This window comes from Pagrus pagrus (assembly GCF_965226575.1).
Source record: "Pagrus pagrus genome assembly, chromosome: 5".
In the NCBI taxonomy this organism is placed as follows: Eukaryota; Metazoa; Chordata; class Actinopteri; order Spariformes; family Sparidae; genus Pagrus; species Pagrus pagrus.
Genome location: NC_140189.1, coordinates 190,257 through 209,696, shown reverse-complemented (window position 1 = coordinate 209,696; position 19,440 = coordinate 190,257). Strand labels below are relative to the sequence as shown.

Below are 19,440 nucleotides of genomic sequence, written 5' to 3'. Positions count from 1 at the left end.
TTATACATAAATATGCTGGCGTCTTAAATAAGTGACGATTCAAATAGCTGGCTAATATGGTAAACTGGTGTATTTTGAGAGAAGCAGTTTTACAAACAGACCATATACCCGCCCCTACGGAGCACTCAAAAAAGTGCAAAGGAACGCACCCAAGGCGGCATCCGTCATTTGATTGGTCCACACTCTAGCTGTCCCCTATTGGCTGGTGAAACACAATAGTTTGAGCGCAAGGAGGGACAGCCTTGAGTCTGAGCAGACTCCTCAACCTGAGAGGAGGTGCTTGTTCTCAGTGCGTGCACATTAGTTTTGAGCGCGCAGACTTCAGATCTGAGCGAGCGCAGGACATATTTGAATGCGAGCGAAATTTTTGAGTGCAAGCAGAAGAAATGTGAGCACGAGCATGTGATTTTTGAGTTCAAGCACACATTTTGAAAGAAAGCAGCAGACATCCAAGTGCGAGCAGAAAATATGAGTGCGAGGAGAATAAATCTGAGCGCGAGAAGGAGCTATGTCACTGAAAAGGAATGAAATCATGCTCTCAAACTGAAAATCTACGCTCTTGAATAAAGATAGGATAATTCTTCCATAGACGTGACTATAAGGTGAGAGACATAACCTTGAAGTAAATATTGTTTGTTCAGGTTTTTTGTCAGTTTACTGTTTGTGTTATTATTTGCAGTCAACAAAGCAATGAATCAGAGACACATTTAGAAACTTAAAGTGGCAACAGACAACTTTTCTCCACCAGTGTTTCCAAGTGGTATTATTTTTGCCGCTGATGTTGCAAAGACAAGTGGATCATTTCGGTTTTCCTCAGAGACGCAAATCGCAACAACACAGGTATGTAATTATACAGTTTATTACAGGACCAGAACATATGGGCCAGGTCGGCCTTAGCGATATGACAACGTTCACGTGTTTCACTGACATTAGAATATATTCTAGAGTCTGACTGTACTATAATGGATTCGATGGAGAACCTTGAACTGAATCAAGCCAAGGCGAGCACATGAGGTTGACCCATTTACTCTATATAATGCACCATCCCAGGTTGCATCTGAGATATTTATTCCAAGTTCTTCTACCCAATCTGCTCTGATCTTATCGAGCGTCACTTTATTGAGTGATACTATTATACATTTTTGAGATGAGACCTCTATGGTGCGTGGGAATTTGCAGAATGACATCTATTCCTTTTTTTGGAGGTAAATTAGGAAAGCATGGGCTGATGGTACAAACAAACTGACGAATCTGAAGATAGCGGAACCGATTAGAGCGCTGTAAATTAAATTAAGTGGAAAGAGCATCAAATGTAGCAAAAGTTCCATTTATGTAGAGATCACTGAATTTACTTAATCCTGCCCTCTGCCACTGGACAGAATCTAATTTGGCTGGGAGAAAGACATGATTATTGCAGATGGGACTATAGAGCGAGAAGTCTGTCAGATTGAAATTTTGTCTAAATTGTGATTAATTTTTAAGGTGGAGATTACAATAGGACATGAGGAGTATTGTTTAGGAGAGAGGGGGAGCTTCGAGGTAACTAATGCAGGGAGTGATGATGATATACACGCATTAATTTCTGGTTGGCACTAATCAGCATCTGGTCTTTGAATCCAATAAACTAGAAACCATCAGATCCATGTTTGTGCCTCTGCTTTATGCCTCTGAAGGAATATCTTATGAATTCTAGGATGTTTGTTACCCCACAAAAATGAAGACAACAGTTTATCAACAAGTCTGAAGAATGACTTTGGAAGGAAGACTGGAATACTCTGAAAGAGATATAAAAACCTCGGCAATATGTTCATTTTAATACATGCTATTTTGCCTGCTAGGGATAGGTACAGAACACTCCACTTCTGAAGGTTGCATTTAAGATTATTTATCAGGGGAGTAAAAATGTTGTCATACAGACAAACCTGCCAAATCGGTATAACATATCCACAATGTCAGAGGCAGATGACACTGGGTCTGAGATGTAAAGCAATAAGTCGTCTGCATATAAGGACACTCTATGTTCTAACTGTTTTCTGTAGATTCCCTTAAAGCGTTGTGAGGTTTTCAGCATAATGGAGAGAGGTTCGATAGCTAAAGCAAAGAGAAGTGGACTAAGTGGACAACCTTGCCGGGTACTCCTGGACAGTGAGAAGGACTTAGAACACAATTTATTAGTAATTACGCATGCTTTAGGTGATGCATAACAGCCGTATCCAAGATATAAGTTTGGGCCCAAATCCAAATTTTCCCAATACCGCAAATAAATAGGGCCACTCAACCTGATCGAATGCTTTTTCCACATCCAGGGAGACCACCACCTCGGGAATCTCCAGGGATGCGGGAGAGTGAACGACACTGAGGAGCCTGCGTATTGTGATGTGAATGGGACAGGGGACCCAATCAGTGACGTAATGTTCTCACCTATCGATGGAGTACAGGTGTGTGTGATGACGGGGGGGAGGGGGATTGGAAAGAGACAAAAGACTGAGCAGAAAGGGCATTCGCAGCCATTAGGACTGCCGGCGACGAAGACAGGTAGAGCAGGGGGTTAATGGTTCCTGTGTTAGGAGGGGAGGGTTGCTGCCTCCTGTAGGAAGTCAGGGCCGGGACTAGAAAAGAGTGCGGTAGTAGCTACTGCTCCTTGCATGTCCTTCCTTTGGTTGAGCGTGACACTGACGCACCGACCGAACTCTGTCATCGTCCAGCGAAGTCGTTCCCCGGGGAGTTGGACGGCACCACAAGCTCAGACCCCGGGGGAGGGTCTCGCCGAGCGGGCGAGCTAAGTATAGTTTAAATATTGTTGCTATATGTATTTATTTGATATAGGTTTATTGTATACTTTGCATAGGGCGGGGAGGAGTAGGTTACAGGTGAGGGAGGGGTAACTAAATCTTGAGCGGGACATCCACGTGACTTCACTTTAAAGGGGTGTTGTGGATTGCTGTGATTTTTCAGGTTGCTGTGGTTGATTGATAAGTTGCAGTGCCTCTTGCGTAGAGGGTGCTCGTGTGTCATCGTTTGAACTGGTGTGTCTTAAGCTAGAGTCTAGCCCTGTGTGTAGTGGTTTGTCACTTGAATGAAGCGTGTGGCTGCCCTGTGATGACTGGTTCCTCTAGTTGGCTGTAGCCCTCCTCACCTCTTATCTTTTATATTTATTTGTGATAACTTACCTTACCTTGTTATATAATACTTTTGTGTGATTATTTCAAGGCTCTGACACTGGCAGTATTTTCCTGCTAAATTATAAAACCCACAATTATTACAGTATATTAGAAAAAGAATGGCGCCCCCTAATAAAGCCTGTCTGATCTGATGATATTATGTCCATCATAACAGTATCCAGCCTCATAGCAAGAAGCTTGGCTAGTATTTTAAAATCTCCATTCAGAAGTGATATGGGCCTGTAGGAGCCACAATCAGCTGCATTTTTGCCAGGTTTTAACAAGAGTGTAATATTAGCTTCTGTGAGGGTCTGTGGCAAGGCTCCCTGATCCAGCGAATGATTATACATTTCAATTAACAGAGGGGCTAATTTGGATGAAAATGTTTTGTAAAATTCGACTGGGTAGCCGTCTGGTCCAGGGGCCTTGCCACTTTGCATTGCTGAGCTGATGACTTCATTAAGTGTAATGGGCTTATCGAAATCTGTCCTCTTATCAGGGTTTATAGAAGGGGCATCTAAGTTATCTAAAACATTGAGCACGTCCGAATCATCCTCTGGGAATTCAGATGTGTATAAGTTTGAATAAAATGTCTTAAAAATATAATTTATTTCAACAGGGTCAACTGTTAGCTCATCAGAAGACTTCTGGATCTGTGGTATGAGCTGAGCTGCCGATCTACATTTAAGTTGGTTGGCCAAAAGACGGCCTGCCTTTTCACCATGCTCGTATATAAAACCTCGAGACCTGAGCAGATATTGTTCCGTTTCCTGGGTTGATATTAGGTTATATTGCATTTGTAAGTCTAGTCTTTCTTTATATAGTTCAGGGGAGGGTGATATGGAGTGTCTACGGTCTAAATCAAGCATTGAATTTATGAGTTGTTCCTGCTTTGATTTCCTGACTCTGGTCTGACTCCACAATGGCTGAATATTTAATTTTCTTAATGAAGGGTAGCAGGGTTTTATCTATGAAAAAATAATACATTCTTGAATATGATTGATGTACATGTGAAAAGAATGAGAACCCCCTTCGCTTCCCCAACTGAAGCAAACTGCAGCTCCTTATATAACTCGTAGATCTCCCGATAGACCATCCTCTCATTAACTAACTTGGGGGGGCACCCAATCAACTTGTATGCAGGAATTACTCTATTAATCTATAAACCGAACCAGTAATAGTGTTTATAAACAGTGGCATATGTATGCAAATATGCTGTTTTTCAGGGAAGCATCACAATCAATCTTATGTAGCCCTGTGGTCCTTATTTTCATTCATTTATATGCAGACATTAAAATGTTTGTGTTGTTAAGAAATAACAGTTCATGAAGTGTAAATATGTTTAAAATGTGTCAGATTATAACCGTTAAAACATTCATTCTATATACAGTTAAAAGTCAGAGAAGAAAAAAAAGTGGTGTTAGTTCTCAAAATCATTCATAGTTGGTTATCTGCGAAGATACCAGAAGACCACGTTTGTTTGTGGGGCCATGAAGCATCTTTTATTCTCTCCTCTCTGTTGGTATGTCTGTAGTCTTTAGCCAATCCTGTCCTCACCTTGTTCAGGGAGGAGGTGCTTAGCGTCACCTATGTGCACAGCAAGGTTAGCGACAGCAGAAGTGGCTTGATCGGCGAGCAGGATAGCTGTAAACTGTAAAAGTAACGTAACAACACTCCTAACTTCCAAGACTGACGGAGAGTTGTCCTGTGTTTGATGTGTGTGAACTCTGAGAAGCTGCCAGAGGTAAATACATGTGTTTTGATGTACTCGGTGCTGTTGTTTGATTGTAATGTGTAAAAGACGAGCTGAATTGCTAATCGCTGCTAACCTTTAGCTTAGCCTGCTCATAGACTTTCACACTGTTAATTACGCATTGCAGCTAGCAATTGCTCATTCCTCTAAGACATACTGTGGGTTTTTCGCCATGAATTAGCCTATAGCTTAGTTACTAAGAGGAATTATGTGATTCAGGACCGGACATTTGCCATAAGAGGGAGAGAGTGAGGACCGGGAGAGCCCTGGACCATTGGAGAGAGACTGTAGCTGCTGTACTTGAGCGTTGGTTCACCGCCCCGTGTTGCTGCACGCCCCATTCCCTTCCCTTGCCATTTGTTTCTGGCCTCCACGTTCACAAGCCTCGACCGGGCCTGCCACGTTTTCTTTACTTACATTTAATAGCCCTGTGTAAATGTGTGTGTGAGTGTGGGCTGTGGACACTTGAGTTTTCCTCGTCATTTTGATTTTACCTTTTCTCTTCGGGTTCATCAGGAGTCATTTGTGGGTCAAACCTCCCATAGCATGGTATGAGTTTTGAATATTGTTATAAAGGCCAACCGTGACCAGTTAACTCATTTCCAAATGACCAATTTGTAAATCTTTAAAAAATAAGTCTTGTTGTTTCAACTAAATCCTGTGTTGTAATTGCAAAAGTGATACTTTCTGGATGAATAAGTGATTAACAGGTTAAAGTGAACTTTTATTTTAAAGGGGAAGTACCACATTTTGTGTTAACTTCTTAAAAGTTATTGGAGGCACCGCCAAGTTATTTTACATCACTATCCCAGTTATCACAGGTACGTAGCGCCATCTTTAGACAAACTCAGGCCCCGTCCCATTGTACTATAACACCCTAATTATTTGTCAGTCAATATTTTCTAGCTACATGGGACTGGGGTTACATAAATGGAGGCACCGCTGGGATTAGTTCACCGTATGGCCAATTAATGCCTGGACTACACGAATACGATATATTCCTAAACGCACATTTTTCTGTCCAGTTGGGCCTCTCAACCACATGAACACGGCGATTTCACCCATATAAAGGGAGATATTTTTAAACGGATAAAAAAGTTGAGAAATAAAAAAAATATCCGATTGAGTGGATCCGTGTAGCGATGTTAAACGGAGCTGGTGTTGACGCGATGACGTCAAGCGCCTAGCAACAAGCCGTTCGCACATGCGCATTGAAGTAAAACGGTTGTCAACAACAATGGCCGACATGTACCGGGCTATCTATAGCTGTGTCCCAATTCAGGGGCTGCAGCCTTAGGAGGACCCAGCCTCAGAAACGACAATGATGGAGCCAGAGGTTTTGTTTTTGTTAATATATTTTTGTTTGAGGAAGAGGAGAGGCGGCTGCGGCGACAGCGACACCGGCGGCTTGTTTATCTCCGGCTGAGAGAGAGCCGTGGGGAGGTAACGTTAAACCTGTTATTTAAACCCATTTTAATGTTCATGCATAGCTAGCGTAGTCCGTGGTAATTAATATACCTGCTAATAAACTATACAGTTAAATGACAAGCCATATTAAGTATAGACGGGTTTCTGTGCAACGTCATCTCACATACGCGCGCGCAGCCAGGGGGCAGAAAGCAGAACATGTCTCATTTGTTTACCAGTGGAGTCAGCGGAGAAAGAAAATGACAAGGAGCTGTTGTGCTGTAAACTGCACGAATCGGCAAAAGGATGGATGGAAACTGTTTAATATCCCGAGGGGATCTCATCCTTTTGCCAAGAGAAGAAGAAGATTGTGGGTCCAGTGCACGTACACCCAGGCATCATAAGGTTTTGCCTGTACTCCCTGTCTCTGGCTGGGCAGGACACCTGCCCTCAAAGCGCAAAACCCTGAACTCGTGTCATAAAATTTTAAGTTTTGCACATGACCGCAAAGTACATAATTATACGTATCTAAAGATTTATTAACTGTCCTTAGTGTACACACTAGGATTCTCAATTAGATAATTGTATATGTTGGGCCATATAATAGCTGGCCATTTGGACATATCTTCAATCCATTCCTCACTCGGAATATTATATGGGTCTGGTAATTTCTCACCAGTACTGAAGACCAGTTTGTTCAGGTAATCGGTGCAGTCTGAGCTGCTGAGGCTGTTGATATAATTGGGCTGAGCCATCTCTGTCAAGACCTAGCTAACGAGCTGTCAGACCTGTAGTGTAAAGTATATTTACCGATATTGGCGATGTTTTTTTCTTTCTAAATGTTGGCAGGCCGTAAAGTAGCCTCGTCGTAAACATTTTTACTTTGACTTTGTTAGCATTCACTAACATTACCACCCTGCTCCTGATATTGTAGACATCCAAAACAGCCGTCACAACCTGGTAAGTTGAGTGAAATTTCAGCAAGTGTTTTTCTGATTTGTGATGCAGTGAAAGACAAAGCGATCTTTCAATGAAATGACATTTTATTGCAATTGTGTCAGGGAGAACTTACAAACAATACGGCATCTACATTGATATCAGTTCACTCCGAAGCAGTCTTTTGCCCCCTGGTTGCGCGCGCACCTAGTATTGTTTGTACACAAGAAACCCGTCTATAGATTGACATGGTTAATGTCATTTAACCACAAGACTTGATACAGGCTTCGTACAGGTGCTTAAAATCTAAAATCTTTGAAAATGCTGTAATTTTAACGCTGTGTTTTTCAAGGTCTGAAAAGTGCTTGAATTTTTGTTTAAATGCTTGGCTTATAAAGCGATTGAATTGAATAGTAAAATGTGTACGAACCCTGTAAATAACCCTGACTTCAATCAATATTAAAATGTTGTGTCTTTAAACATCAAAACCATATTGAGAAGCCAAAGTGGAAAGATGGACAGATAAAGCATTATTGGTCTAAGCTTTAACATTAATTAGAATTGTCGTATTGACTGAAATTCAATAGCTATTGTTTAATCATTTATGTCCTCCTGTTCCTACCCTCCTTTCTCCATCCAGACAAGGCCACTGTACTGCCGGATCAATCTCGATGTTCCAATTTTTCAACTGTTCTTCGATGATCATGACACCACCAAAGACTTCAGGCTGAGCAGAGAGTAGGGCTGGGCGATATGGCCTCAAATCAATATCACGATATATTGAGCAACTCACCTTGATAACGATAAATGAACGATAAGTACAAAATCCCCCCCCCCCCGACGCCTAAAAAAAAAGGTAGTGTCACTTGTAAACAAATAATAAATAATGTAATGAACAAAAATGTCAATAAAACACTGAAAAAACTATTGCAAATAACACTGCCATGTGACAGGTGACAACTTTAAACTCTTTTAAACAAATAAGAGCACTGATGATTAAGAATAAGAGGGGCTTGAACAGGGCGCTTCAGAAAGGAGCAGCAGACTTGGTATCCTGACCTGTTTACTCAGACTAGTGTTGTAGATGTGAATCTGACTCATGGCTGCATGTGATCACTCTACTCTACACACTAGTGTTTACTCCAGGTTCTGCTAAGAAACACTAGCATGTTTACCATTTCAGGCTTCAGGCAGGATCTGAGGCATGTAACAATGTTTCCTCCAGAACTGAAAAAGCCACTTTTAAGATTCACCGTAGTTTCGTTTCCAGGTCAAACTCATTTACAATGGAGGTGCACGGGTCAACTTTTCTGTAGCATCAAAATCGCTATTTTTAAAACACTAAGAAGACTCGACACAACATGAAACTTTGCTCGTAGCATCACCAGGGTCCCTACACCTGAACACGAGCATTGAGAACATCGTTTGTGGACACAAAGTTTGCTAAAAAGAAGGTTTTTGAACAACTCACGTTAGCATTAGCAGTAGCAGTCCTGCCAGTCGCGATGCGTTGATCCCCGAGTGCGGCGTAACATGAAGGAGAAAGCTCCATGTTACATCGGGGATCGGGGATCGACGCATCGCGACTGGCAGGACGGCTAAGCTAACGTGAGTTGTTCAAAAACCTTCTTTTTAGCAAACTTTGTGTCCACAAACGATGTTCTCAATGCTCGTGTTCAGGTGTAGAGACCCTGGTGATACTACGAGCAAAGTTTCATGTTGTGTCGAGTCTTCTTAGTGTTTTAAAAATAGCGATTTTGATGCTACAGAAAAGTTGACCCGTGTACCGCCATTGTAAATGAGTTTGACCTGGAAACGAAACTACGTTGAATCTTAAAAGTGGCTTTTTCGTCGCAATTATGCTTTTACACAAAGGTTTGACTCGTGTTCATTCACAAAATAAGCCGAGGTTGCATTTTGGCAACAGTTACACATGAATATACCGGTAGCCTACCTACACACACACACAGCCAAACAAGACAAAAACGACTTTTTTTTTTCTTCTTTTTTTTTACACACCGAATATACCGACATGGGCAAAATGACGTCGGTTATCGTCGTAAATTTCGGTATCGGTAAATTTTCGGTTTATCGCCCAGGCCTAGCAGAGAGTCCCTGGCGGTGCTGCTGGACTATCCACCAGATAGACGACACGGATGGGGTGCCACAATAGAGACCTTGGTCTTTCTCTTCTGGCTGGCGAGTGGGACATCGTACAGGGTGGTCTCAAGGGTGTTTGGGATGCCTCACTCCACTGTTCACCGCATCGTCCATCGAGTTACTGAGGAGGTGGTGGCCATTCGCCACAGGGTCATCCAACTCCCCAAGTCCGCAGACGACCTGGCGACAGTAACTCAGGGGTTTGCAGGGCTGGCAAGTCACAGAGCTTTTTCGAAAAGCTGCTGGAGCAATCGGCGGCTGCCATGTCAGGATCAAGCCACCAAGCGGTCCTGATGGTCAGTGCTATAGAAACAGGAAACTGTTTCTTTCCATCATCCTGCAAGCAGTTTGTGACCATCAGGGCCGCTTCATCGACACGTATGTGGGCTGGCCGGGGTCGGTGCACGACTCCAGGGTCCTCTGGCACAGCCCACTGTACAGGCGTGGCATCTACCCTCCTCCAGGGTACTTCATCTTGTCAGACGGTGGATACCCATGCCTCCAACATCCACTCCCCCTCATCACTCCCTACAAATAACCAGTGCAAGGTGTGGGAGCCCAGCGCTTCAACGCCCATCACTCCAGGGCACGCTCCATCATAGAGCGTGCCTTTGGGATGATGAAGACGAGGTTCAGAGCCATCTTCCTCCAAGCACTGGAGGTGCACCACACCTTTGTGCCTCACGTATGTTATTACACAACAGAACAGAATTATTGTTAGATGGTGAATAACAGTAAATGAATTAATTAAAATAAAATTACAATTACATTAACTTAATCTTTGTTTTCTCTTGTTTTCTACAGGTCATAACAGCATGTGCCGTCCTGCACAACATTTGCCTGGGTGCTGGTGACATCACGGCCCCAGAGGATGAAGTGCAGGACGACATGCCGGAGGATGAGGGGGAGAACGAGTTGGAGGCAGCCAGTGGTGCACCGTGGCGGGACCAGCTGTCTGCCGAGGTGTCTGCCCTGGAGGAGGGTGTGCTCGACCATGACTACCTTCAGAGGGCAAGTAAAATAATTTTAAAGCTATTCCTATTTAAAGTGTTTTGTAAACAGTTTTGTTTGTTGAAGTAGTTTGTGGTGGGATGTTTAAAATGTTGTGCATTAGTATTTCAGAATCAGAATCAGAATCAGAATTCCTTTATTAGTCCCGCAAATGGGGAAATTTCTTTGTCACAACAGCCAAAGGACAGTATCACACTTAAACAGTAATAAAAGTAAAAAATAAACAATATAATAAGACATAAGAAATAGAATTTAACTGGTATATACATAATATCTACAATATGAAATTGGTATTTACAATATGACATAGTATTTATTATTTATAATATGGACAGTGTAAGTTTAAACAGTTGGTATTTTTATTTACAAACAATAAATAATAAATATGGATATTAAAAATTGTCCAATTTGTGCAAACCAGAAAGTGTGTGGATATGTGCAGAGTTTTTTTATTGCACAGTGCACAGTGAGGTCTACTGGGAGCAGTGCTGGTTGTAGACTCTGACAGCAGCAGGAAGGAAGGACCTGCGATACCTCTCCTTCACACACTTGGGGTGTATCAGCCTGTCACTGAAGGAGCTGACCAGTGCTGTGATAGTGGCCTGTAGGGGGTGGGACTCCTTCACCAGCAGCGATGATAGCTTGGCCATCATCCTGCTGTCTCCCACCACCTGCACTGGGTCAAGAGGGCATCCCAGGATGGAGCTGGCCTTCTTGATAAGTTTATCAAGTCTCTTCCTATCTGCTGCCGAAATGCTGCTGCTCCAGCAGACTATACCATAGAAAATGGCTGATGCCACCACAGAGTCATAGAAAGAAGTCAGGAGTGCCCCCTGCACTCCAAAGGACCTGAGCTTCCTCAGCAGATGGAGTCTGCTCTGACCTTTCTTGTATATTGCTGCAGTGTGATGAGTCCAGTCCAGTTTGTTGTTCAGGTGAACTCCCAGGTACTTGTAAGACGTCACCATCTCAATGTCCGTTCCCAGGATGTTCACCTGAATGCAGGGTTGTTTGCGCCTGCGGAAATCCACCACCAGCTCTTTGGTCTTCCCGGCGTTGAGCTGGAGGTGGTTCCGCTGGCACCAGTCCACAAAGTCCTGAATAAGTTCTCTGTAGGCTCCGTCATCCCCGTCCCTGATGAGGCCGACGATAGCAGAGTCGTCAGAGAACTTTTGTAGATGGCTGTGGGGTGTTTGGTGGGAGAAATCAGCAGTGTACAGGGTGAACAGGAAAGGGGCCAGGACTGTTCCCTGTGGGGCCCCTGTACTGCAGACAACCGTGTCCGACACGCAGTCCCGAGTCCTCACATACTGTGGCCGGTTGGTGAGGTAATCGAGGATCCAGGACGTGAGGTGTTGGTCCACCCCCGTGAGCTCCAGCTTGTCCCCCAACAGTGCAGGCTGTATGGTGTTGAAAGCACTGGAGAAATCAAAGAACATGATCCTCACAGTGCTTCCAGGCTGCTCCAGGTGGGACAGTGATCTGTCCAGGAGGAAGATGATGGCGTCGTCCACTCCGATGCCAGGCTGGTAGGCAAACTGGAGTGGGTCCATAAAAGGACCCACCAGAGGGCGGAGATGGACAAGGACCAGCCGCTCCAGGGTCTTCATCAGGTGTGAAGTGAGAGCAACTGGTCTGTAGCTGTTGAAGTCCTTTGGGTGAGGGATCTTTGGTACTGGTACCACACAGGAGGTTTTCCACAGCAGTGGCACTTTTCCCAGCTTCAGGCTCATGTTAAAGATGTACTCCACAATCCTGCACAGCTGGTCTGCACAGGACTTGAGGAGCCTGGAGCTGATCCCGTCTGGACCCGTGGACTTCTTCACCTTCATCTTCCTCAGTTGATTCCTCACCTGGATAGTGGAGAGGGACAGATTGGAGCAGGGGGGCTGAGTGTCGGGTGGGGGAGGTGGGTGAATGTCAGGGGGGGCAGTGGAGGGTGTCTGCGACATGAAAGCAGTGGAGGGGGAGGTAGAGGTGAGAATGGGGCAGGAAACAGGGGGGGTGGAAGAGGTGGTGGGGGGCAGCAGAGATGAATGGGCCGGGGGAGGGGTGGGTGTCTGGTCAAACCTATTGAAAAATAGGTTCAGGTCGTTCACCCACGTCTGATCCCCGGCAGCCTGGGAGTCTGGTTTCCTCAGTCCTGAGATGGTTTTAAGGCTTTTCCAGACTCCACTGATGTTACTCTGCTGCAGCTGGACCTCCATCTTCCTCCTATAGCTGTTCTTCCCCTCTCGGATCTTCTTCCTCAGCTCCTTCTGCACAGCCTTCAGCTCCTCCTTGTTTCCTGACCTAAAGGCCCTCTTTTTCTCCTTAAGGAGAGCCTTAATGTCAGGATTAATCCAGGGTTTGCTGTTTGAAAAACACCGTACAGTCCTGGTGGGTACAGTGTTTTCAACACAGAAGTTGATGTAGTCCGTTATGCATCCTGTTAAGCTGTCGATGTCCTCCCCATGAGAAACACACAGTTCTTCCCACACAGTCGAGTCAAAGCAGTCCCTCAGAGCCTCTTCAGACTCCTCAGTCCATGCTTTAACTGTGCGGGTCTCCACTGGTTGCCTGTTTACAAGGGGCTTGTACACAGGCAGGAGATGCACCAGGTTGTGGTCAGATCTTCCCAGGGGAGGGAGGGGGGATGAGTTGTATGCCTCCTTGCTGTTGGCATAAAATAAGTCCAGTGTTGTATTGTCTCTGGTGTGGCAGGTGACATACTGTGTGAATGTGGGCAGGGTGGAGGACAGAGAGGCATGATTGAAGTCTCCAGAGATGAGGAAGAGGGCCTGTGGGTGCTGTGTCTGCAGTGAGCTTGTGACTGAGTGGAGAGCGTCACAAGCTGCATCAGCGTTAGCAGAGGGGGGGATATACACAGCGAGTACGATCACCTGTGTAAACTCCCTCGGGAGGTAGTACGGCCTCATGCTAACCGCTAAAAGTTCAATGTCCTTACTGCAGACCTGCTCTTTAACAGTGATGTGCCCAGAGTTACACCATCTGTCATTAACAAACACAGCCAGCCCTCCTCCTTTCCTCTTACCGCTCTCTGCCGTCCTGTCCGCCCGTCGCATTTGAAATCCGTCCAGGTTAGCGTCCGTGTCCGGGGTCTGCGCCGTTAGCCACGTCTCAGTAAACACCATGATGCTGCTCTCACAGTAGTCCCTCTGATGCCGGGTCAGCGCCGTTAGCTCGTCCATCTTGTTGGGGAGAGATCTTACATTCCCCATGATGATGGACGGGAGGATGGGTCGGTAGCGTCTCCTCCTGCTACGGCGGGCAGCTCCGGCACGGCACCCGCGTCTCCTCCTCTTCAACTCCCGCGGGACATCGGGCCGCTTGAGCGGCGGCACCGCAGCGCTACTGAGGGCCAACAGCTGATCCCTACTGTAAACAATAGGGCCGCGTACAGGCTCCCCGGACACGGCGGAAAACAGCGAAAGAAGCAGAATTAAGACCAGAGCGATAAAAACAACTCTGGTCTCCATACTCCATTTAGTATTAGTATTTTATTCTTGCCTCTCTTTTAAACATTTTGGTGACATGGACGATGTGGTGGACAGTGGAGACATGCATCCCACAGCCCCCACCTCCCAGATGATGTCCCACTCACAGCCAGAAGAATCCAGGGTCCTTATTGTGTCATCCCATCTTGTCCAGCAGCACCACCAGGGACTCCTGCTCAGCCAATACTGTATATATGTTCTCTGTAAATAGTTATTTCTGCTGATCATTTGTAAATAGTTCTACATGTTAAGAACACCCACTTGTAAATAGTTATTGTAACTTTGTAAATATTTGTTAATTACACAAAAAATAAATTATTTTTATTTATCAAACAGAAAAGAAAAAAAAATCCACCCCCCCCCCCAAAAAAAATCAACGCCTCTCCACCATTCTCTCTAATAAACTAAAAAGTCTCTCCATCCTCTCTCTGCTCTCTCTTTCTCTCCTTTCCTCAATCTCCCTCTGTAATTTCATGTCCTCCCTGATCAACTCCAGCAATTCATCTCTTTCCCTTTTCCTCTTCTTCCTGCGGTCTGTGGCCCTGGTTGCCTCTCCTCATCCTCACCCTCCTCATCCTCCTCCTCCTGCTGCTGCTGCTCACCCACTGCAGCACTTGACCCTGGTGTGTCCTCAGGGATGGAGGCAATTAGGACAGGCGGTGCAATGGACGGCCTCTGTCCTAATATCTCATCCATGAGGACAAACCAGGGCCAGGTGGCAGCAGTGGGCCTCCCGCTGACTCCCTGCCCTGTCCCTGGATCTTTGCATTCCTAAAGCAGAGGAAATCAATCACATAAACAACAGCAATTGGCCGCGTTTCCCAGATTCGATCGTTCTTAAGGACTTAAGAAGGCTCTTAAGAAGGGTTCGGCTAAGAAGGAGCGCTAAGATACGGGTGTTTCCCAGATGCGTTCTTAACTGCCTTCTTAGGAGAACCTTAAGATCAAGCCAAAGAAGCTTCTTAAGAAGCTCTTAGTGGGAGCTGTCCACCGCGGTGCTGCTGAAACTGAATCAATCGATGCCAGGCAAATCGATCACCCACCACTTTATCAGCGCATAAGTCACACACAGCGCTCCGTGGTCCCCCTACAGGTGCAATTAGGCTACGCATGTATCGTGTGTGTGTGTGGGGGTGTGGGGGTGTTGATGGCCGCGTAGTGCTTTCTACCGATCCAGCACGGATCCACCAGGGAGGGATTGTGGATTGGAATGAGGGTGCCATCCACCACACTGATCACCCGGGGGGTCCCGGCCACTGCGTGGAACCCTTGGTGGACCTGGCGGACCTCGTCCCGTGTGGTGGGCAACTTTATGTGGGTCCGGGCATGGCGCAGGAGAATCGGTGTCACAGCTGCCACACTCCGTGACACCGATGCCGTGCTGAGGCCGGTGCCATCCCCGACCACCTCCAGGAAGCTCCCCACTGCGTAAAAATGCAGCGCAGCCAGGAGCTGCACCTCCGGGCTGAGGGCAAAATTGCAGCGGGTTGCTCTCTGGATGTGTGGAGACACCAGAGTGATCAGCCGTTGGATCTCCGCACGGGGCAGCCGGTACTTTGCCTGACAGCACGTCCGGTGCGGAGAAGTGCACGTATGCATTTATGTAAACCGTCTGGCTTCGCGCACGGTGATGCTGTTGGTTCGCAGCGAGAATGTGCTGTATTGCAACCATGGTTTCTCACACGCGTGGACTTTGGCAACGCATATATAGCCTATAGAGTAGCAGGTGAATCCTCTCTGGATGAGGTTCAGCTGAGTTTAATAACATCTGTTTCCTTGATATCTGTGAAATGCCACAGGGTTGTTTTTTTAATGTGTAGTACTATAAACTCATATATGCAGATGTGTGTGGAAAACTTAAACGTGTAATTCAATAAAAAGTTGTTTTTTTTTCATCTACTGGCGCAAGAAACATAGGCTAATGCCTATGTTTCTTGCGCCAGTTCAACATTGAGCATTGTTTTACTATTCCGAAAAGTGGATGATATAAATTTCCCTGACGCGGCTTGATCACTGAGCATTTGGTCGCTAAGAAGGCTGTTAAGAGTGGGTCAGCTCGATCTTACATTTCCTTCTTAGTGAAAGATCTGATTAAGCTAAGAGCGACTCTGGGAAACGCATCCTTCTTTCACAGCGTTCTTAAGAGCGCTCCTAAGAAGATCTTAGCACTTAAGAGCTTCTTAACGAATCTGGGAAACGCGGCCATTGTCTGTAAAGTGTTTATTTAAAAAAGTCTTGGAAAAAAAAGGAGTGCTTCACGGACTCAAAAAAAAAACCTGTTTGAGGTGCTCTTTGGAATGGGATTCATGTAGTGATAAAGAAACAGAAAATGAATGTCTGACTTCCTGATGAAGGCTTGATGCCAAAACATGTTGAAGGACTGTGTTCTTAAGGTTTATATGACCATGCCATGAGGTGCCTTGGAGGTTTTTTCTACTTTTCTTTATCAAATTATTTATTAACTTGGGTAAAACAAATGTAGTTTTCATATCATTATCCAAACCTGCACATACTTTATATATTTTTTTTAGATTGTCCCACTTCTTTTTGGCCTGTTGGGGCTCCACTTTTCCCTCCAGGCCCATTTTTTGAAGGATTGCTCTAAACAAGAGAGAAGCATTGACAAAAGGTAAACACACAAGATCGCATAACAAATATGTAAAGATTCATCAGTGACATCAGGACAGACATAATATTAACACCCCCATCCAAAAACAACATTCATTTAATGTGATCCAAAGATTATATATTTGTACTTTGATCTTTGTAGGGGAGACCGGGGATGGTTGTAACAACACCACTTTCACCAATAAGGGATGTCATTAGAGTCATGTGATCAATTCCATGTGTAACTACTTCCTCACTGACCTTGCATGTGGATTTGCATGCCTGTGGAAAGAAGTGTGTGGGTTTTAAAGCCCCCCCCCAAAAAAATCAGGCGAGAAACTAATCTTTTGGACCAAGTTTATATTTTGATTAGTACTAACACTGTTGAAGTTTGAATTATGAAACTTATATTAGATTGAAGAGTAGGTTCTAAGCTAAAATATGAGTCATTTCATCAACACTAATTTTAAGCTATCATGCTAGTACAACTAGCTAAACAATGATGATAGGGGTGGGGAGGGTTGTAACACCTTCCAAAAAAATGCTACAACCATCCCCGTAAGGACATCTCATATATTTTCTCTATCCTACTCCCTCTTTTTAGTATGCCAAGACGCTGGGTGCGGAAAACGGAAAGAGGTGTGTCTGCACATGTACTGAAAGCTGCATCAGATGAAGTGAGGCAGGGAAAGACAGTGCGGTCAGTTGCCAAAGACTACTCCATCTGTCATGTGACACTGAGCAGATACTGCAAGAAATTGCAAGACCTCAGAGAACAAGGGTCAAGAAAGCGACCCAGTGTTGGCTATCACAGCAGTCAAAGAGTCTTTGATGAACAGCAAGAGGAGATGTTGATTGAATATTTGACTGAGGCAGCAGACTATGGTTCTATGGATTAGCTCCACGTGAGGTAGGTAGCATTTGACAAGTGCAGATTAGTGTGTTCTAAATATGAATTTGTACTGTATGCATCAATTCTGTATGTATTCAGGTGCCATGAGGTACATCTAACTAACAAACTAACTTACTATTACTATGTAATTACTTTTTTTTTTGGTCAGGAAGTTTGCATACCAACTTGCAGTGGAGTACAAAATCAAACATCCCCAGTCATGGGATAAAAACAGCATGGCAGGTCCTGACTGGTTCTCAGGCTTTATGAAAAGGCATCCTAACTTGTCCATGCGTAGTGCACAGCCAACTAGCTTGGCACGAGCTACCAGCTTCAACCGTACAAATGTAGAGGCGTTTTTCATGAAGCTCGGGGATGTTATTGAGAGGTTTAGCTTTGATGGATGTGACATCTGGAACATGGATGAGACTGGTGTCACCACTGTCCAGACACCAGACTGAGTAGTTGCACGCCGTGGAATGAACACAGGTGGGATCAATGACTTCTGCTGAGAGAGGTGCCTTAGTCTCAGTAGCATGTGCAGTGCAAGCACTGGGAAATTCCATCCCGCCCTTCTTTGTTTTCCCACGCAAGAGATACAAGGATTTCTTCGTCCACCTTGGACCACCTGGTAGTGTTGGGAGCGGCAATGGATCAGGGTGGATGCAAGAAAGTGATTTTGTCTTGTTTCTGGAGCACTTTGCGAAGCATACTAAAGTCAGTCCAGAGAAAAAGGTGTTACTCCTACTTGACAATCACAGCTCACACATTTCAGTGAAAGCTGTTAATTTCTGCAAGGAAAATGGCATTGTGCTTCTGTCTCTGCCTCCACATTGCTCACATAAACTTCAGCCACTAGATCGGTCTGTCTTTGGTCCACTGAAGAAAGCTATAAACACAGCTGGGGATGCCTGGATGAGAATGAACCCTGGCAGGACAATGACCATTTATGATGTGCCACACCTAATGAGAAAAGCTCTACCCATCTCAGCATCAGCAAGCAACATCCAGGCTGGATTCAGATGCACAGGCATTTGGCCATTAAACCCAAATGTTTTTCAGGACCACGACTTTGCACCTTCCCAAGTGACTGACCGTCCAGACCCAGCTTCAGTGCTTTCTGTAGCTTCCCAGCCAGACTCCTCAGCAGCTGCCGCCCTACCTCAGACATCCTCAGAAGCTGCAGGTGCTGCCCCCCTACCTCAGACATCCTCAGAAGCTGCAGAAGCTGCCCCCCTACCTCAGACATCCTCAGCAGCTGCAGAAGCTGCCCCGCTACCTCAGACATCCTCAGCAGTTACAGAAGATGCCCCCTCTACCTCTGACATCCTCAGGAGCCTCCCCCATGCTCCAGCTTCCCCCTCGACTCCTGCTGAGCCTAAAAAGTTCAGTCCCGCTGATGTGAGACCATTTCCCAAAGCAGGACCAAGAAAGACCACAGAGAGAAGAAGAAAATCAGAAATCTACACTGACACACCGGTAAAGCAAGCCTTGGAGGAAGAAGAAAAGAACAGAAAATGTAAGAAGAAAGTGAACATGGATCTGTTCAGGAAGAAAAAAAAAATACTGAGAGAAAGTCAGCCAAAAAGAGAACCCAGAAGAAGAATGACAAGGATGAGGACACCTCAGATGAGGAAAATTTCTGCATTGTGTGCATGGAGCCCTTCAGCAATTCAAAACCCAGAGAAAAGTGGATCAAATGTTTTTCTTGCAAGCTATGTGCTCACGAAAATTGCACCCAAGGAAAACCCACGTACATCTGTCATCACTGCGAATCAGATTGTGATTAGACAGATACACTCACATCCATGTTTTATTATTTGTGTGCATGGTTGTTGTTACTTGAAGTGAAATTCCTTGAATTATCTTTGTAAATTTGGGAGCTGTTCTGACCCCCCACTGTAGTTTTCTTTTCTCATGAGTAGCATGTTTTATTTATGTTCTTTGATGCCACTGAGAATGTTTTTTCATTTACCCATTCACTTAGTAAACCACTGGGAGCTGTTTTAGTGTTAA

At 45.0% G+C, this 19,440-nt stretch overlaps 2 protein-coding genes across 4 annotated transcripts; one reads left to right on the top strand and one right to left on the bottom strand.

The window, feature by feature from the left end:
- The first annotated feature begins 4,621 nt into the window (after positions 1-4,621).
- On the top strand, positions 4,622-19,424 carry LOC311257356 (uncharacterized protein). Of its 3 annotated transcripts, XM_084352949.1 has the most exons (5): positions 4,622-4,905; positions 5,134-6,357; positions 7,898-7,995; positions 17,137-17,442; positions 17,594-19,424. In XM_084352949.1, exon 5 carries the CDS (start codon positions 17,923-17,925, stop codon positions 19,273-19,275), a length of 1,353 nt encoding a protein of 450 aa, XP_084209075.1. In that variant the 5' UTR covers positions 4,622-4,905; positions 5,134-6,357; positions 7,898-7,995; positions 17,137-17,442; positions 17,594-17,922; the 3' UTR covers positions 19,276-19,424. The 3 variants fall into 3 exon arrangements, with proteins under 3 accessions (XP_084209075.1, XP_084209076.1, XP_084209074.1); XM_084352950.1 differs by having other exon boundaries at positions 4,622-6,357; positions 17,598-19,424; XM_084352948.1 differs by having other exon boundaries at positions 4,622-6,357.
- On the bottom strand, positions 12,247-13,986 carry LOC311257386 (uncharacterized protein). The gene is made up of 2 exons (XM_084352990.1): positions 12,532-13,986; positions 12,247-12,281 (listed from the first exon to the last, which is right to left on the bottom strand). Exons 1-2 carry the CDS (start codon positions 13,905-13,907, stop codon positions 12,278-12,280), a joined length of 1,380 nt encoding a protein of 459 aa, XP_084209116.1. The 5' UTR covers positions 13,908-13,986; the 3' UTR covers positions 12,247-12,277.
- Positions 19,425-19,440: the final 16 nt, after the last annotated feature.